The sequence below is a fragment of the Haemaphysalis longicornis genome, unplaced genomic scaffold (genome assembly GCF_048455015.1).
Source record: "Haemaphysalis longicornis isolate Haplotype H1 unplaced genomic scaffold, Haemaphysalis longicornis Haplotype H1 scaffold_7, whole genome shotgun sequence".
Lineage (NCBI taxonomy): Eukaryota > Metazoa > Arthropoda > Arachnida > Ixodida > Ixodidae > Haemaphysalis > Haemaphysalis longicornis.
The window spans coordinates 165,173,775-165,192,505 of record NW_027526422.1 but is presented as its reverse complement, the minus strand read 5'-3'; the positions used below and the strand labels follow the sequence as shown (position 1 = coordinate 165,192,505).

General features: G+C 46.1%; 1 protein-coding gene across 1 annotated transcript; it reads right to left on the bottom strand.

The window, feature by feature from the left end:
- Positions 1-883: 883 nt before the first annotated feature.
- LOC144145435 (uncharacterized) lies at positions 884-17,778 on the bottom strand. The gene is made up of 5 exons (XM_077677056.1): positions 17,624-17,778; positions 16,712-16,848; positions 15,810-15,877; positions 14,180-14,263; positions 884-1,139 (listed from the first exon to the last, which is right to left on the bottom strand). The coding sequence occupies exons 1-5, from the start codon at positions 17,726-17,728 to the stop codon at positions 1,000-1,002; spliced, it is 534 nt and encodes a 177-aa protein (XP_077533182.1). The 5' UTR covers positions 17,729-17,778; the 3' UTR covers positions 884-999.
- Positions 17,779-18,731: the final 953 nt, after the last annotated feature.

Below are 18,731 nucleotides of genomic sequence, written 5' to 3'. Positions count from 1 at the left end.
GCAGGCGTCGTCATTGTTGTAGCGGCTGGGACGATGCAATTTTCCGGACGGGCGGTATTATTCGCAGGCTCGTTGCCCTTGTCGCCCGTATGTTGTGTTGGTGGCCAGAATAATCACCTGGCAGGCACACATTTTGTTCAACAACAGAAGGACACTCTACCATCTTTGATTAAGGTAAAATAAGAGGGGGTGGCTGTCCGGCTGAGCTTTATTGATGGCCACTGAGAGAGATGTATTGGATGATTGTGAGATTGGGTGTGGAAGTGTCACGTGAAGCAAGGCGCACAAGATAACAGCTGTACTTCCCATTTCAAAGGAATATTGGAAGTGTTGCGTTGTTGGACTATTAGAGACAAGATTTGTCTTTAGAAAAGTTGATCTATGTCTAAATGATTTTTTGGTGAACCTATGATAGGATGACATATCCTGAAGGAGACTAGTTACGTTATTTACGCAGGTGTTTAAATGTGTTATTATCATCAGCATGCCGGGAGAAATGACGAATTCTGAATAGTACAGGCAACATCAATATTCAAAAAGAAAATGGGGCCTGTTCTCAGCCTCGGGGCACATGTCTATGGCTTTCTATTTTAGCTAGGTCTTACTATTACCGCTTGCATAGCAATATGTAAGCACCACGCAACGTACAGCGACGTATAAGCGCAACAATAAAAGCGCGGACATCTTACAGAACGAACTCGGAAAGCAACAACGAGTGGTTGACTACGTACAAAGCATTGGTCATTCCGCAACATTAAGCTGGCTTCTACCAATTAAAGCAGGGACAGCGAGCTCCAGGTTACATGAGAGGTTCGCCTTCTTTGAACGACCGCAAATATAAATATTATAATACGAATACGTAGTAATGCTTTTATTTGTCGGAGGTAAATACAAATTATGGTGGTAATATCTGTAAGCGCTAGATTTGCCCTGTGCTGTACATCCTAAAATCCGAAATTCTCTTTATGATTAAGGAAAAACTGAACATTGTTGAAAGAATTAGGGAGACTCCAGAAATCTATCGCACGCGCCTTCGTCCCAGGTGTCGTAGATAGTTCCTGAGCAGGCCTCTGCGTGGGCCTCAGTGCAAGCTGTGATCTCTTCACTTGTTGCGTTATCGAATATCCAGAGACGGCAGCCTGCGTTGTCAAAGAATGCATTTCAACGTGTCTAACCCATTAAAAAAACGGTCATATAAGGCATACACAAGCTGTGGAGAATAGTTTGCCCAGACCGATATGGTCTATTCCTACGGAGAGTTTTTATGTGCGTGTGTCTTCATCCGTGTGTGCATGTGTGTGCGTGTGTGCGTAGTGTATGCATGTGTGTGTATGTGTGTGAGGTGTGCGCGCGTCTGTTGGTGTGTGGGTGCGTGCGTGCGTGTGGGCGGGTGTGTGTGCGTGCGCGTTTGCGTGCGTTTGTGAGAGCGTGTGTGTATGCTCGCGCTTGTGTGCATGTGTGTGCGTGTATGTGTGCGTGTGTGTGTGTCTTTGTGTGTTCGGGAGAGGGAGAGAGATACACATATTGTGTTTAGTTTGCGTGTGTGTGTGCGATTGCGTGTGCGTGTGTTTGCGTGCAAGGGTGCGTGTGTGCGTGCGTGCAAGCGTACGTGTGTGCGTGCGTGCCTGTGTGAATGTGTATGTGTGCTTGTGTGCGCATGTGTGTGCGTGGGCGCTTGTGTGTGTTTGTGGGAGAGGTAGAGAGAGGGTGAGATGCACGTATAGTCCTGCAACAGAGAAGACCACCACCTCGACTTTTTCATGAGTCTTCCTACCTCAAGTGCGAAGGTGGCCGAACTTTCCTTTAGCTGTGCGGCTGAGCAGCGGACCAAGCACTCAGCCGGATAAAAAAACACTTTCGCTTTATAACTGTTTTTGCTGCCTGCCCACCGGCGCAGCGTCGGCTGCTACAGAACTATTAGAGCAGAGCAATCTGGCTCTACCACCCAACGGTTATTTAGTTGCGTGCAGGACAACAAACTGCCAACGCGGCGGAGGCGGCGGCGAGGGGAGGGTGTGGGGCGGCGAGTTTCACTCACGGAGCACACTGCAGATGGCGGGGCAGCGTTTCCCGCGCGGAAGTGCCTGCTCGCCGGCGGCAGCGTCGACGGTCCGGCTTTGTCCTGTGCTTTAGCGACGTTTTTTGGGACTGTTTTAGAGCAGCTTCGAGTCCATTGGGCGGCGCCTTCGCACAGTTTGAATATCTTGTTCTACAGCACCTCCAGGGTAACTCGCACACTACAGAATTAGGTGGTCGTACGGCAAGCATACGTTAAAGATTCGTTTGCAGGGCGGAAAAACAAAATGTAGAAACCACACACAAAAATCTGGCTGATATTGAAACGCTACCTTTTGCGCAATGCTTGCCATGAATGGGACTCTGTTTTTTAAATCGGTGAATACCACATTCATTGTGTTTGAACAGGTATTACCAAAAGCGAAAGTAACAATTGGTTCTGTTAAATAGCGATTATAAAAGTTCCCTCTGCTTTCTCCATATTCCAAACTACTAAATATACTAGTTTAAATCAGTACAAATGGCAATCACTAAGCCCACATTTAGAATTGGTTCGGTGTCTGCGCTTGTGTCCCGCGGCGGTGTAACTCCAAGCTAGCTAGTTTCCGTTATCTCACCCTTTGAAAGACCCTCCTCTCCGTTTTCTTTCTGCCCACTCATGGCTGGGCTACAGCGCTGGCGTCCGCCGCTCTATCCCGGTCGTGGCCACCGCTGCTGCTGCATTTGGGGCTCCGCCTTCGCATATTCCTGTTAATGGCGGGCAAAATCTCCGGTTCCACTGTTTGTTGAGCCACGAGTGTGAATTCAAGTGACGTCGCATGGACAATTGTTGTGGGTGTCGTCTAAAGGTTTGCGTTCCAACAACAATCACAGCGTAGATTAGAGCCAATTTCTTTTTGCACTTCTGCGTGATTTTCGCGGCCTTTTGTAGGGCTAGCAGTCACTCCCTTGTTGATTTGGGGGTATCTACTGCGTGTTTAAAATGCTCTGGCCTATGTCCGGAACAAATATGTGCAGTTGGTTCATGAGGCGCTCGTCTTCCAAACGCGAGAAGCGGTGTAAGTCTAGGATGACTGCTAAGACTTAAACAAGTAGAAACAACGACTAAGTTTACTTAGCATTTACTTTAATACGCTGACATCGAAGGCCCTCTACGTCTAAAGGCAGACCCAACCCGACAGAATTCCGACTGTCAGCGGATTCTTTAGTAAAGAAAGGCTTCCAATTGTGTAACAGAACTTGTATACGAGCTCATATAAAAACGGCTAGCAGGGAGGAAGAAAAGAAATCAGCTATGAAGAGTTGTGCATCAGTCGGACGAGATCACTCATCGACGCACAACAATAACACACCTTAACATAACAATCCGCTATACGAAGAATATTTGTGTGGCTCTGTTTCACCACCTTCACTTCTCAAACATCAAAGAATTATCAAAGGTTACTGTTTAGTTATTATAGGAAAAAAGCAGTGTAAATGTGTCTGCATGCTAAGCCCCGCATTCACATTCAGCGTTATCCGTGGCGATGCCTTCGTATGTTTTGGGTGATGACGTTAATAGCTGTGCCATGATTGTGAGATTGCACCCCGTAGTCTTGTTCTCCCTCCTTCAGGTGCTGAACCCCTTGGACGTGCATGTTTCGGTCACCCGCCAGCGCACTGGCTTGAGATAGGCGAAAGAATGAAGGTTGGCTGCGCGCGCACGGCACCTATCACCACTCTCGAGCCATGCACGAACAAACCGGCACGCGGTGATCTCAGCTTGCTTACTCTGAAAGACAAAGCGAAAGTGTCGCTCCGAGAACGACGAAATACTAGCGTCAGGTCAGTGTTTGAAGCTGACAAGTTGATCTTCACCAGGGACTCGACGAGATGTAACTAGAGTTGAGAATGGCGGTGCTATTAGCACTTCTGTGCGGGTTAGGCTCTTTGAATTGCTGCTCTTCTTCCTCTGAGCGAACGAATCGCGTCCACCCAACCGCGCGTTTAAAGAGCAACTGGTAGTAACAACGCTAGCGCCGTCATCAGCCTGTGGCGCAGCTTGTGAACTTGCCATGGGTGGTTGCGAGTTGTAGAAAACATGTGAAATGGGTTGTCCTGAACATTAGTACATAGGTGATGTCAAGAGAAGTGGCTTCACCGGAAAGAAAAGGGGTGATCTGACATATGCATATTCGCTGTAACTCAGTGCCGAAGAGAGGCGAAATAAAGTAAACATAAGAAAATTAGGAGGTTATGAGGAATATTTACTGTAATAAAATTAGTGCCCATTGGCAGCAGTGAGCTTCAAACATTCTCTAATTGTGCCCTCGGCGCAAATTTTGTGACGGGCCCAGTTCCGCCCGCGCAACGTGTTGCCCCTTCACTGGCACAAGGCAGGAGTGCACCCGTTCTGCTTCATCATCGACCCGTAGCAAGCAGCGCAAGCCCCGGCACGAGACACATCGGACGGGTAGAGAGCCCCTCCCTACACTTCAGCGGTTATAAGACAGCATCTCGGAATGTTGCTTCAGTTCGCCAGCACTCAGGATCGAACATTCTCTAAACGTGCGTTGTTCGTAAGTGCGAATCAATTTGCAGGGTATTTGCAAGAAAATGCCGTGTACACTGCTGCTGCGCATAGCAATATTAAACTACTTTTCTATTTGGCATTCGTTTTTTTATGGGTCGGATTAGTGGGGTTCTGCTCATCTTGGCGTTATCAGCGGCTGCGTGAGCAGGAGATGAAAAACGAAGTAATTTTAATATAACACAATAATTGATGTGTAACTTTTGCACACTCAAAGATATGGACAAAGTCTGCAATTACATTTGCGAGGCTGTCAGTGAGACTAAAAAGTAACGCAAAAAATTTCGGAAGGAATTCCAGTGCAAGTCCAAAAAGAGCGATAAAGTAACGGCAGATAACCAAAAGTTTCCTTAAATAAGCAACGGAACACGACTGTACCAGAAATCTAACAACTTAGAAGAAAATGTTGTGTCATAGGACGGCGACGAATAAGATTTCGTGAGAAGAAATGCATACTTTCTGGGCGAGCTCATTGTGGATACCGACATCGAATTGTGTCACCGTGTCCACACGTTCAAGCCTTCAGAAAAAAGAGTGCCCTTCCATTCTGTGGATAAGGATGACCTACAAAGCTGGACGCAGTCCACGGAGTGCACGAAAGAAAACAGGTTTATCCTAATTTCCGACGCAGCATACTTCCTAGCCAATTAGCTGAACGAACCTCCGAAGGATCCAAGCTTTTTTCTAGCAGAGGGACATGGAGCAAGCTGCCTCTGTCCCTTCCGGGGTGAGACTGTAGCCGGGGAGACTGTAAGGCCGGGGTCATACTGTTGCTTCAACTGTCGTAATAACTTTAAAGAATGACGTAATTTCATGTTGTCAGGCCACTGAAGTGCGTAACACGCTAATTTCTTACGTCCATAGATCACGATATGCCTTTTCGTCGGTAGTTTAAACATTGCCTAACACACAGAACCCATCCGGTCTGCCACTAAGGACTTCGGACCGGTCCCATTGGGCGTTTATCGTCCGCGTATAAACCTCACACCAGCACAACTGACATGTCATCCATCAGTGCGGGCATTAAACATATAGGTGCGCGAGCACGCGCTTCTCCTTCCTTCCGCTATTCTCTACTACAAACCTGCGCACACATAAACCGGCAACCGGTCTTGTGCGCGTGCTTACAAGGAACAGACGCGGTCGAAAATATCCTTTGGAAGCCCTCTGAAGAAGTGATATTTCCTCGCAAGGTCATTCTAAGCAAGCAAGTTGCTGTTCACCCGGGAGGGATTCGCCGCTACTTGACAAGCTGCATTTGAGGAGGTAATGGCGGCGGCAGCAGCTTTTCATGTTTTTTTGCGGGACAATGCTTCAATACTTGCTCTTCTTCCAAACAAAGGGCTTGCATCCATCCCATAACGATTGAAAGCCTTGGAGCCGTTGCGCTCTATTCGCACGCACAAACATGTGGCTGTCCGGTTTGCTTCTGAATCGTATGCATGCTTCTGTTTGTGTAATATGTTTGTAAAACAAATCAACCCACTCCCGAACCACTCAATTAAGGAGGACAGCCGACTAACCGCATTAAGCAATGTAATTTCGACACCTAAGTCTCCCACCACCACAATCAGCATTTTATCGGGAGTGGCACGAAGCCTAGCTATGTGAGCGCCCCCCCCCCCTCTTTTTCTACCCACGATCGGTGCACGCGTAAATTTGAAGCCGGTGATGGCGCATACTTAGGCCTGAAAGCCACCGGTTAATATGTCGCTCGGAAGGCCTCCCAAGCTGAAAAGGAAATGTAGGCTCAAGCTAGGGTTCCAGCTGGGGAAGTTTCTCTTCTAACTGAAGGGATTCGCAGCTACTTGGTGAATTAGAATTTGAGCGGGAATGGCGACGGCTGGTTTCGGTCATTTTAAGGGCAGCCCTTTGGCTTCCATTACCAGGTTTTCGCGGGAGCCACGACTGTTTATGTCCACGTAACCGAGTGAGCGAACTCCGCATCGGCGAAAGAAAGAAAATGGTGAAAAGCGCCTAGCCATGGGTGAGGTGGGGTACGACACGTGCGGCTACGGCGTCATCTCTAACTGCTTTTTCGTCACACGCCTCATGCGTCGCCAGCAAGGAGCGCCCTCCCCCTGACGCTTTCCCAAGACACTGTTCCATTCTCCGCTAATCTAAACCACGTGACGTTTGCACGGGAGGTTCAAGTACGATACGCAACAAACGTCGCTGCTTCCTGTGCGGGGCTAAGCCCAACCACGTGACATTTGCGCGGGAAGTGCAACCACGATTTTCAACATCCTGGCCCACGGCGGGGGGCACTGAGAGGTAGCAGCAGAGTAGCGCGCGCCGCCGTGCGTTCGCTGATCACGCGGATACTTCCTGAGACGCAGGAGAAATGCGCCATGATCGAGAAGACTGCAGCTTGCGCTGGGCACAAATTTCAAATTAGGGAGTATAGTAATCGTCAGTGCATATTTTGCGCCTATCCGTGTTTCTGTTTATTTTTTGAAATCATCTGATAACTGCACTACGGCCGTTAGCTCCCCACTGCGCAACTTTGCAAAGGGTCATCGCTGAATGCGAGGTTGGAAATAGTTGTGAAAGATGTGTCAGCGGTGGTGAGGGCAGCGCCAAGTAAATCGAAGACACAGTAATAAAAACTGGGGAGGGTTATACATTTACCGCTTTGCAGTAAAAAACTTCATCAATTGTTTTCTGCAGCGTTCCGATAAATATAACGAGCTAAAAAGCGCGTAAAGCCAAACATGAGCACACGAAATCTCGACTACGCTGGCGACAGCGTAGCTGCCTATGTAAACTAGCGCCTGACCAGCGTATACAAGATGCTGATGGGTGAAGCAAGGGCGCACAAAAAAAAAAAAACAGAATAAAAGTTTGTATGATCATCAGATTGGAAAACTCGTGCGCAGAGGGCTGGAAAGAGTGATCCCATCTGAATGGCACGAATATGTGATGTTGACGTAATAACTGGGCAAAGGGGTTGAGGGGATGAACCAGGAAGCTATCAGCCCATTTGGAACTTGCAGACTGCGACTTTCGCTCTCACAACCACGTAAATTTGAACAATAGCAAGGTGGCCAGTTCGAAGAGTGGGGGAGCTATTGCATTAGTGTATCTTCTGTTGATTTACATGACAAAGAATGCACGTTTTTGGAATGGTCATGGCGATAAGTTGTTCCAGTGGCAAGAAGTGTGTGATGTCAACTGTGGAGTGTTTTTGTATTGTTATTTCTTCGTGTGATATTGACACGTGATGTGGGAGAGAGAGATTATGTGTTTGCATATGCAGTTAGACGTCCTTACAATAAAATGGGTTGATAGTCAACGCTTGTCCTGTTCACTTCTTTCTTTGTGTCGCCGTCATTTCGCGCTGTTTCCGAAGACGTAAAATTGAATGAGCACTTTGCAACAAGAAAAGGGCTACTGTCTATGCCCCATGTCAATGCAGGGGCATTAAAAATAAAACAGACAAGCTAAGTCTTTTTTTAAACCAGGCAACTGCTATATTTTATGCAGTAGTCATTAGCTCATCTTGGTTAATACAAACGGACGCGTCACCACACTTTGAGGGGGATAAAGGCACAACGTTATGCAGGAAAAACAAAAGAGTGGGTGGCATAGCCACGTAGCCTAAAACTTACTCGCAGGTAAACAATAGACGTAATAACAAGCATAAATGCATAGGTCTGAAGTGTGCTTGTAGGGGTGTCGAATGTTGTAATTCATGCTATATACCGCCATCGAGCTGTACCTTAACCACCTCACGAAGCAGTTGGTATTACGCCCTGCAGCGCCCGTTCTCAAAGCCTCCTTCCGCACTGCAGTTTCTGTTTCCTGGATTATGACCCCGGGTTGACGCTCTCATGCTCGTTCTCTTTCCTATATTACGATCCCAGCATGACGCTTCACGGGCCCAGCAACTTTGTTGTCCCACCTATTGTCATTGGTGCCCCATCAGTGCTAACTTAAAGAAAATTGAACCAAATTGACGAAACAAATGGTTGCTTTATCCCGTAAAAGGAGAACGGGCCCGATGATAGGAAGGAAGATGGGGGTGTCACGTTGGAAGCGTGGGTGAACCCTATTGTCTTGCAACGTTATTTTCAGCAAAGCAAGCACATACATGGGAAAGTTTATACCTTTGGATAAATATTCAATGCTGAAGCCCCTTTACGTAGCTTTGTATATGAACCCCGCGTGTCCTTTGGACTACAGCCGTCTGCACATTGTTATGGTTGTAATTAAAGTTGCCCAAACCATTTGCTATTCTCATTGCTAGCTATCATAAAAGCTATTGTGTCATAAACTCTGCAGTATGCGAACATACATTGCACGCAGTGTGTTTGCTGGCGCCCTGGGCCTCAATGTTCCAGCCCCGTCATCGCACGCCGTAATCACATGGTACCGTGGGCAACGCGAATTGCCCCGAAGGAGGGCTCCAACGCCGAAAACAAGCCCTTTTACGATTCAGTTCGTCACTCCTACCCTAATACTTCCCCATGGTGGATGGCCTGTGCTGCGGGGCGCCAATTTACGGATGGTATATTCACCTGGCCTAACGCACGAACGGGGTCCGAAGCTCTGTCTCAAACCCGAAAAGGTGCGAATCCCAAACCCGCTTTCACGTCATTACCCTGGAGGCCATCCTTCTTTTCAATGGGAGTTTAAATAACCCAGAAAATTCTCTGAAATGATCTGATGCCACATTTTCGCATTACTGTGAAAACACCTGCGGTCATCAGTGTCTCCAATCAGTATTTACGGCGTGTAAGTGAACGTTTGTTTATGCCCTGACATGGCTTCCTTCTTATCTCCCCAACCTTCTTCCTCGATATTGCACAGTGAAGCTATGAATAAAACGTACTCAGAAAAATATCAGGTGGCTGAATTGATGTGTTTTATGCATTCTTCCAAACACTCTTTTCTTATATCAGCGATCTCTTCTCCGGTTGTTTGCCTCTGTGTATCTTTTCTGATTTTGATGCAAAAATTCAATAACTGGTGATTCTGTTTTACACCTTACTGTCACTATATCACAAGCCACTCCAATATGACCACATTATCATCATCGGGAACAGCAGCACCACGAGCCTGCTCAGGCGCATTGCAGGACGAAGGTCTCTCCAGTTGACTTCCAACCGCTATGTTCCGGCGCTAGTCGAGTCTGCACTTCACCCCCGAAATTCCGTATTTCAGCCCGCCATCGGGTGTTTAGCCTTCCCCTCACCTAGACCCATTTCTTGGTATTCATTCTGTTAACCTGATTGTCCACCGGTTGTCGGTTCGTCTCACTACATGGCCAGCTCAAGACAATTTTCTTCTTTGTTTGAACTATTATATCGTCATTTCATTTTTGTTCTCGGACCCTGGTAGGTAGTTTCTTGTGCCTGAGTGGTATTATTGACATTATTCGCTTTACGGGCCTTGAGCTGACATAAGTTTGCCTTCGAGTTGTTGTTTAAAGCACCACGTTTCAGCTCCTTATATCATCCCCGACCGTATTCACTGGTTGTAGATATATCTTTCGAGTGACAGAGCTAGCCCAATTTTCATTATTTGGGAGTGGTGTCCGAGTGCCCCACAGCTTACACCTATTCTGCGCCGGATTTCTTTCTTGTGCTTGGCGTCAGCACTAATCATCTGCCTCAGGTAGTGATATTCTGTTAGTTCTTCCAGCCATTCCTTTCTTAAGCTGAAGAAGACGCTCTTGGAAGGGTTCTTCGTCGTTACTTAAAATTTGTTCATATTTTTTAAGAACCACGGCCGTGGGGCTTTGTCACGCATTGTCCGCATGTCCACATATTTCGTCACGCATTGTCCGCATGTGTTCTGCAGTCTCACTCAGCAAGTCTATGTCGTCCTCAAACTTCAAAGGTCTCAAGTATTTCCCGTTTGTCATTATTCCTCTGTTGTCCCAGTCAAGCGTTATAAATACCCCTTGCGCACGTGCTGTGAATAGTTTCGAAGACGTGGTATCTCCCTGCTGTACTCTTTTTGGAATCAAAAATTTATCGCCTTGATTTTGTAGGGTTATCCTCCCAGTGCATACATTATATATATCTTCAAGATGTCTTATATACCTTTCGTTTATTCTCTAGTGTTTTAGTGTTTGCAAAATGGCTGCGTTGAGTACGTAATTAAAATCTTTCTTGTAATCCTCAAATGCCATGTGAGGGGTTTAGTATACTTTACGAAACGTTTTCTCAATTCGTTGACAACTTGGGTGCGCCGTAAGGTTTAGTTTCCTTTCCTAAACCCAGCCTGCTATCTGGGTTGATTAACTTCAGACTTCACCTATGCGGCTAGCTTTAACTTTGGTAAACAGATTTCAAACAGCTGAGAGTAGGATGAAGAGTCTATAATTATTCATGTTCTTGGGGTATCATTTCTTACGAATCAGAATAATCTTGGCGTTTTTTCAGGCTACGGACACTTTTTGAGTCTTCAAGCATTCCGAAAATATTACAGCAAACTTTCCTTGTAAACGAGGGCACTAGTTTGGGCCGGTTGGTATAAAATGACAAAGAATTGAAGCACTAGGACAACGGGACAACCGAGTCAGAACACACAAGGCGCTACTAACAACTGTTTTGGGTACCCGGCCTGAGACAGGCGCGCATCTTGATTGCCAAAGCTCTAGTTCCTTGAATGGAGACAATATTTATTTAAGGATGCACTCCTGAAGCATAATATCCCGATCCCCTTTTTCACAAGGCTTATTTGCTCATGGTTCAGAGTGCCGGCAAAGCTCAGTTCTTAGTCGTTATTAATAGTGCCTTGGGTGGCTGGATTCGCTTGTCCCGCCGTCCTTGTGCTTCAGTTCTTTTTCCAGTAGAATATCTCATCCCTCCTTCAAAATATGATCTCATTACCTGCAACATTTCCTCGGTTCACTCCTTTGAGAGACGTTCCAGCATCCACTTCAGCTACAAAAGGGATATCGAAAGTTGAACTTGTATTTCAAAGTTGTTTCCCGTCGCCTAACGTCGCTCGAATGTTGCCCGGTGTAGAACCATTCTACTCCGGTATTACCTCATCCGGATTGTGTATAATGTTTTCCTGCTCATGTCTGAGTGCGTATATCCTGTCTTTACCATTGGCTAGCTTTCTCTTTGTTTGTTTAAAGCTTCCCGCTATGCACAGCGCATCCTCCATCACTTTCATGTAATATGCACGAGAGTTTTTTTTTTGTTTTTCCTTTTCGGTTAATCAGTTTTCACAGCTTAGGTCATTCAGTCAGAGTGACCCTACTTGACACTTTCATGTTCTTTCCTTTGGAAATTACGTACTTTGTTATCTTAGTTGTCCAGTTTGTTCTCTACATGTTGTTTCTCCCACAGCTGCTACTGATTCACCGAGTGCCGATGTAAGGTTGTTATTTACCTGTCTAAACTAAGCTTGTGCTGCTCGATCAAAAGCGATAATTTGGTTTTACGAGTTGTTTTAAACTCCTGCAACCTTGTTCTGAATAATTCTATGCGGGGATTCCTAGTGTTCAACGAGTTCACTTATTTCTCATCTGAGACTCAGCCTTAGCTTGCAACTGACCATCCTGTGATCGCTGCTTCGAATATTACTCAGCACCTTTACGTCTTTCATGATAACCGGTTTGTCACTTAGAAGGACGTAAATTTTGATTTGGTTATATCATCGGTACTTTTTTATGTCCATTTCCTGTTTTTTAATTGTAAAGAATGCGTTTGTTAGACTACTTGTCAACGCGTTAATGTGGGCTAGTTGGTTCGAACTGTGCAACTTAGTCAAGTAGCGCGGTAAAGACAGAACAAAACTAGAGACCACACAGGACTAGCGCTAGCGCTAGTCTTGTGTGGTCTCTAATTTTGTCCCGTCTTTATTGCGCTACTTGACCATGTTTCGCGTCCAATAATCTCAGGTTATTTCTCTCTGAAAGTCCTACCAGTGCATCTCTTGGACTGTTACGATTGTGTATTCCGAAGTTTTTCACTAACCTTTCTCCCATTTGCTTGTTACCGACTTTTGCTTTAAAGTCTTCCATCACTATCACGAAATGGTTTTGCCTATATTGCTCATTGATTGTAGGGTTTAACGCGCCGACGCAGCGCAGGAGATCAGGCGCACCGTATTGGTGGGCTCCGGATTAATTTTGACCACCAGGGGATTTTAAACGTGCGCCGAAATCTCGTGCCTATATTGCTGATTCAACGCCCTCGTAGAAGCTGTCTACGGCTTCATCATCATAGCTGGGTGTGGGCGCATAGGCGTGTACTATCACAACATAGCTTGATTACTATCATAGCTTGATCACAACAGCGGTGGCTGTAGATAATGTTGAAAAACGCCTTACGTTTTCTGCTGTTTATCTGTGGATTAGAACTCCCACCTTAAGGATTTTTTTGTCATGGGGCCAATGTAGCATTCGATATGCCCGCTAGTGAGCTTTGTGAACATTGTCCGGGCTTTCTAGCTTAGCTTAGCACACTAATATCCCCCTTAATATCATAGAGCTCCTCTAGTAGTACAGCTGAGCTTCCCTGGATAGACAGAGTGCGTGATTTGAACGTTTGAACGTTGTCACAGTCAAATTCCAATGGCAGCCTGTCCGGACTCAGAGATTCTTATCACCCTTTACTGTATCCCTGGTCTCACCACCTCCGTGCGCAGGTGCTCTACAGCTTTTGGGGACTGAGGGCCGAAAGTTGAGTTGGTTAGCTATCGGAGGTGGCGGCCAACTACCACACCAAGAAGGCGCGATCTTGCTCTGCTGAGGGAGTGCAGTTTGTGTCCCTACTCCCTAACAGCCTACTTTTGCATGGTGGGTGTTATGTAGTGCCGCCTCTTCTCTATTCGCGGTGATGGTTTCTTCCGGAGCAGGCAGCACTCCATGACTGCGTGTGTTGGGCACAGATAGCCAGACGAAAAAGAGCAAGAGAGCGAGAGAAGTTTCCCGCCGACGACATTGTCACGCACGCCAGTAGTGATACTGAGTTAACGTTTGTCGGATTTACTTTTTATAGGCGCCGTTCTGAAGTAGTATGCTGACAAGCTGGCATATTGATGAGATTTATCTAAGCGTGTCCGCCATGAATGGAAGCTTCATGAATGTTTGGTGGCAGTTTGTTTAGATTTCGGCTTTTGGCTGTAACTTTTCCGCAACTGGCCCTAGCGCGCTGATTCAACTTGTACAGCTGTCGGCACAGCAACGCAATAAAGCGGGTATGGCTCTCCAAGGGTCACCTCATCGGGTAATTTAGACAGGTATGTTTTGCATGCTTGTGTCTCAACGCGCTGGGCCACTCCTGAGCGGAAAAAAAGAAAAGGTTTGTAAGTGTAAAACTCTTGGTGCTACGATGTTAAACTTTGGTTCAGAGGGGCTCTACTAGAACAGTATAAAAAGGAGTGCCAAAGGTCTGTCATTTCCGTGTCATATTTCCTGAAGAACATGTGCTATACACGCTGCTCCGTCCAAGGGCGTCCGCGCGAAAGGAGGCTTCTCTGACGTACCTCGAAATGAATTTCAAGAGTCTAAACGTCATACTTCACTATCAATAGTTATAGCGCACATGTCAGCTACGAAGACGCAATCATTGTCGACAGCAGCGAAGTTAGAACCACCCTTCCGTTCTACCTATAAACGTTTCTTACCAATGGATTCAGGGTTGAAGTTCACTACAAAACAGGCTTGGAAGTCCGCATACAGCATCTGGAATTGGTAGATCTCGCCGGGAACTGCGAACAGAATTGCAATGAGAAAATAAGCGCGGGAGCAATTGCATTAATTGCCATCATCAGTAACGGAAAGTACAAATGAATTGTTGAATAATGGGACCACTAATTACACATTATGTCTGTAGATCTTCTCACCGCGTTCCGCGGTGCGGCCAAATCTGGTTTTTGGGCACACCACTCGGTCTTCGACGCAATTGGTAGTGGTGCTCAATAATATGTGTACTACCGCAAGAGAGGAACAGAAAATCCCTCTACATTATCCGGCTGCCTACGTCGACAGAAATATGAATACCTCTCCTTGTAGCATCAAGCCACTTTTATCCCTGGCCGGCTGCATTTTTATCCCAAATTTTGTTTTCTCATCCCACTATATAAACACCTGCCTTCCTTTATTTCTAGTGACGTCTCTCACGGTCTATTTTCAAACAGTGGTAGTACGAAAGCTGTGCTTAGGTGCATTAGCTACCTAACTTAGCGTCACTTCTTCCTGTTAAATGGAGGTAATTACCTCAAGTATTGCTTTAAAGTAGAAAGCGTTTAGTTTCCATCTGCACGTGTTCTTCCGCATTCGTATTCCCTGCTTTGTGAAAGTGACTTAAACTTTTATTTGAATGTGGGGGCTAGGTTCCTTATATTCTGCCTCATAAATCATCCCCAGTTTGACGAATTGCTGCGTACGTTCCTTGTTATCGACACAGGTACCGTGCTTTTCAACACACATGAGTGCTTTTGCATTTTCACGGTGCTGGCCATTACTGACATGATCGTTCGTCGGTTCCTCCGAATATTTCTTTACCCACTGTGCCGAAGATGCCTTCTGGGAGGATGCTTACTTATTTTGAGCCATTCATGCTTTTTGTCGCCTCAGCTTTCTGTGTACATCATTTGATACATTTGTTTAAGGTGTCCCCCCTCTCCCCTCCGGCATTACACAAAAAGAAAAATGCGGTCTGCAGATCTCAACTATTCTCTATACCCTACTATCACGAAAAAAAGCATAGGAGAGAGAGTAAGGGCCAGCTCACTATAGGAGAAACCAAGGTGTCATGCACTTCCGCATTAAAAGCGTCTCGTCGCTCGTTCGTTTCATTTTGTGTAGTGCATGTAGGGGGACTAGGACAGATGGTTAGGGCACGTGGCATCGAAATGAAATATGCTCCTACGTTTTACCTATATTCTCGGCTAGCTCGATGTCGGGTGCTCAAATTGTTCGCTGTAAATTTACTTCCACCTAGAGGAATGCCTTCCACTTTTGCCAAAAGTGCTTAGCCAGAACTAGTACTTTACTTTGTTTACGCTTGTTAGTTATTTACTCCTGCAGTGAGGGCAGTGATATTGCCCGCGGAGTACATGTTCGGTGCTTTGACCTTAAAATATTGCGTTATTATCACAAAACTTTGTGAGGCGCTGTCGCATGTGTGGCACGAGGCATTATACAGACATTGCATTATAAGCGTCACTGTGGGCATGGCGCAGAAAGAACTTATGAGGAATGGTTTGCTTCCTGACCTTTTTGGCAGCTCACCAAAAAAGCAGCCCTCCTTACCAAAGTCGAAAGAAACCTTGACCACATCGGGCGCATCTGTGAACGTGTAGGTCTCAATGGTTCGGGATCTGAAACAGCAACAGATGTTTTGTTGTCAGTAGCCCGCCGGCGCAACTACAGGGTTTTCATCGAAGGTGTCAGGGCGGAAGACAAATATATGCTTACACTATCAAATTTTCAGTTATTTTCTGGGGTAACTTTGCTTTAACGAAGCAGGCTATCTGAATAAAACAAGCCACTCAGACATCGAAAGAAACGCCTTTTATTAGCGACATGTGATGAAGCAACCAGTGGTAAGGGTAACGAACGAGTGCTTATTACGCCTGACCGTGTTCGGCTGGAGCCCTCAAATTCCGCCATTTTATTCCCAAGAATTTAATAAAGTTGGCTTGAAATTTTCCTTCTGCAACAAGTTCCGCCATATCCGCCACTAAGACGGGAAGGCCGAGCAAACAGCGGAGATGGGGATGTCACTAACTTCATCTTCGCTTTCGCGGTATGCAACGCAACGCGGGCTCTCCCCATACCACCTTGTCCACTCGCGTCCTTCTCGCCCCTTTCCTCTACGCATCTTTACCTATTATTTTCCTCCGGCAAACTTCGCTGAGCCGAGGTTTGGGGGGCAGCAGGCACGAATGGAACTCAATCTTAAACTGCTTCGCTGTTAGAAACACACTGTCGTAAGAGAACCGGCTAGAAAATTATTGTGTTCGCGGCTGGTGTGCAGCTAACTTTTGCACAACTGATTTGAGAAAATTGGGATTGAAGAAAATCCTACTGAAAGCAGCTTATGAAGAGACTGGTAGTTAGCGTTGTCGGTGCGTGACAGGTGTCCGGAGGGTCGACAATTGACTACAAGGCGCTGCAGAGCATCAAAACAATGTAGTGGCCTAAAAACTCACCCAAACGTTCCGTTTGTATAGTAGGCATCGATGGCAGTACCCGTGTTGTTCTCATTCGGGACCAGGAGAATGCAAAGCTCGTTTTCCCAATTTGGCGTTATGGCTACAAGGTGGGCGCTTTTGAATGCCGCGTACACCTGAACGCAAGCAGAGCATAAAAATATTTTGTCTTGATTGTCATAACGTCACGATGAAGAGCGGCTATGGTACCCTCAATGGACCGCACTTTAGGTGATAGTTTGAATGACGCCAGCAATCAATTGGCCAGAAATGGTAACGTGTACTTTGGTTTCCGAACAAGAAATAAAACAAATGTTTTTGTATTCTCTATCTGCCATTTCAAACTGCTGGTGTATCTCGACGAAGCTATTGTGGGGAGAGTCCAATCGCGATACATAAATACTAGCTTCAATTGCTGTTGCGAGAAATGGCTGTTGCTTTTTCTTTTCTTCATCCCCCGTGTATGGCCGTGTTCAATTAAAAGTGTCGGACAAAAATAGGGCGGCAATACAGTTTCACTTGATATATCAAACTAATAAGACTCTTCTATATGTGGCAACAACAAAACCGAGGCCAAAATCCAGGCAACTGGCGTGGTATAGAGCGCACATGTTATTAACGACACTAGCAGAGTATTTCTGCAATATACGCACGTGATAATCTAATAATTTTACTTGTGATAGTGGACAGCCTATGGCTATATGGCTTACATGCATACTCAGGTGGCAAAACATAGCCAATGCACACTATAGCTAATCCACAGAATAGGAATATCGACCTGAAGGCACAGGGTGAAGACTTCGGAATTTCAAGTTAACTCTTCTCCGTTTTTATGGCGTTTTTATTGCGTGTATAGAAACGCCCAGAATTTTCAACTACTTTCTCTTAACAGGAACCGATAGAGTTTCTTACCAAGGAAATGTTGCATGGTGGACCAGAACTGCCGCCGCATGTTTCCGCCTTCACAGACATTGGCATCAAGATGCCAAGAATCAAAAGGCAAAAACGTGGAATCATTTCGGTCTAGATGCCGGGGTCCCTAACTCCGTGCGAGGCTCGCAAGGGATCTGCTGGCTTAAGCAGTAGCTTATAATGCCGGCGCCGCATCAGCCGTTTCGAAGTGTACCCAATCAGAACAGTTATTCAGTGCAGGAAAGGGACGTTTTTGGTGAAAAAGAAAACATTAGCTGCCCTTCAACCAGCCTAGTACCGTGCCTTGTGTTGTTTTCTTATTTAATCCCGAACAGTTCGGTTTTCACACAGGTGTTTCCAGCGTTGTGAGTATGCACCTCATGTGGCTTGTTCTTTTTGCATGAACCCGTGGCTGCATATACTTCCTTTTGAGCCACATGGATACATGCACAAGGGCACATGGATCTAGAAAGGTTCACGGTTTTTCTAATTTTGTGTTGCATTGATATACCTTTATTTACAAAGCCGGTATGTTTTTCTCTCAGTACTGTTAAAAACCTTTATTGTTTTCCGCCTGTTGACCTTCAGAACAAACATAAGAGACATGGGTGGTCTTGGATTGGTTGTATACAATTCCATGTAGCTGCAGTAGAAGTATGCGTTGTTTGATGAGGCGGATTTAGCTTTGCACAAAATTTACCGCATGATCTCCACCGCGTCTTCCCCTTGATAGTATCAAAGACACATATAGTAACCACTCACCCCTTGGTCCTGTATAATGCAAGAATGCCACCTCTCTTCGTAGAATCCGGTAGCACCTAGGAAAAATAATGTCTTGCGAAGCAACATGAGGAACTCGGAGTTTACGGAAATCTCAAAAACAGTGCTTCCACTCACGGTTCGTTTTGAGCAATTTATTGATGATTGATTGTGGTGTTTAACAGGCCGACGCAACGCAGGCGATGAGGCGCGCCGTAGTGAAGCGCTCCGGATTAATTTTGACCACGTGGGGATCTTTACATGCACCGAAATCTCGAACACACGGGCGTTTTTGCTTCTCGCCTCCATCAAAAAAGCGGCCGCCGCGCCCGCGAATTGATCCCGCGAC

Coding starts and splice junctions, on each gene's coding strand:
- LOC144145435 (XM_077677056.1), bottom strand. CDS start 17,728: ATGATTCCACGTTTTTGCCTTTTGATTCTTGGCATCTTGATGCCAATG. Junction 15,878..16,711: donor TATACAAACGGAACGTTTGG/GTGAGTTTTTAG, acceptor TTGCTGTTTCAG/ATCCCGAACCATTGAGACCT. Junction 1,140..14,179: donor CTTCAACCCTGAATCCATTG/GTAAGAAACGTT, acceptor TTGACAACGCAG/GCTGCCGTCTCTGGATATTC.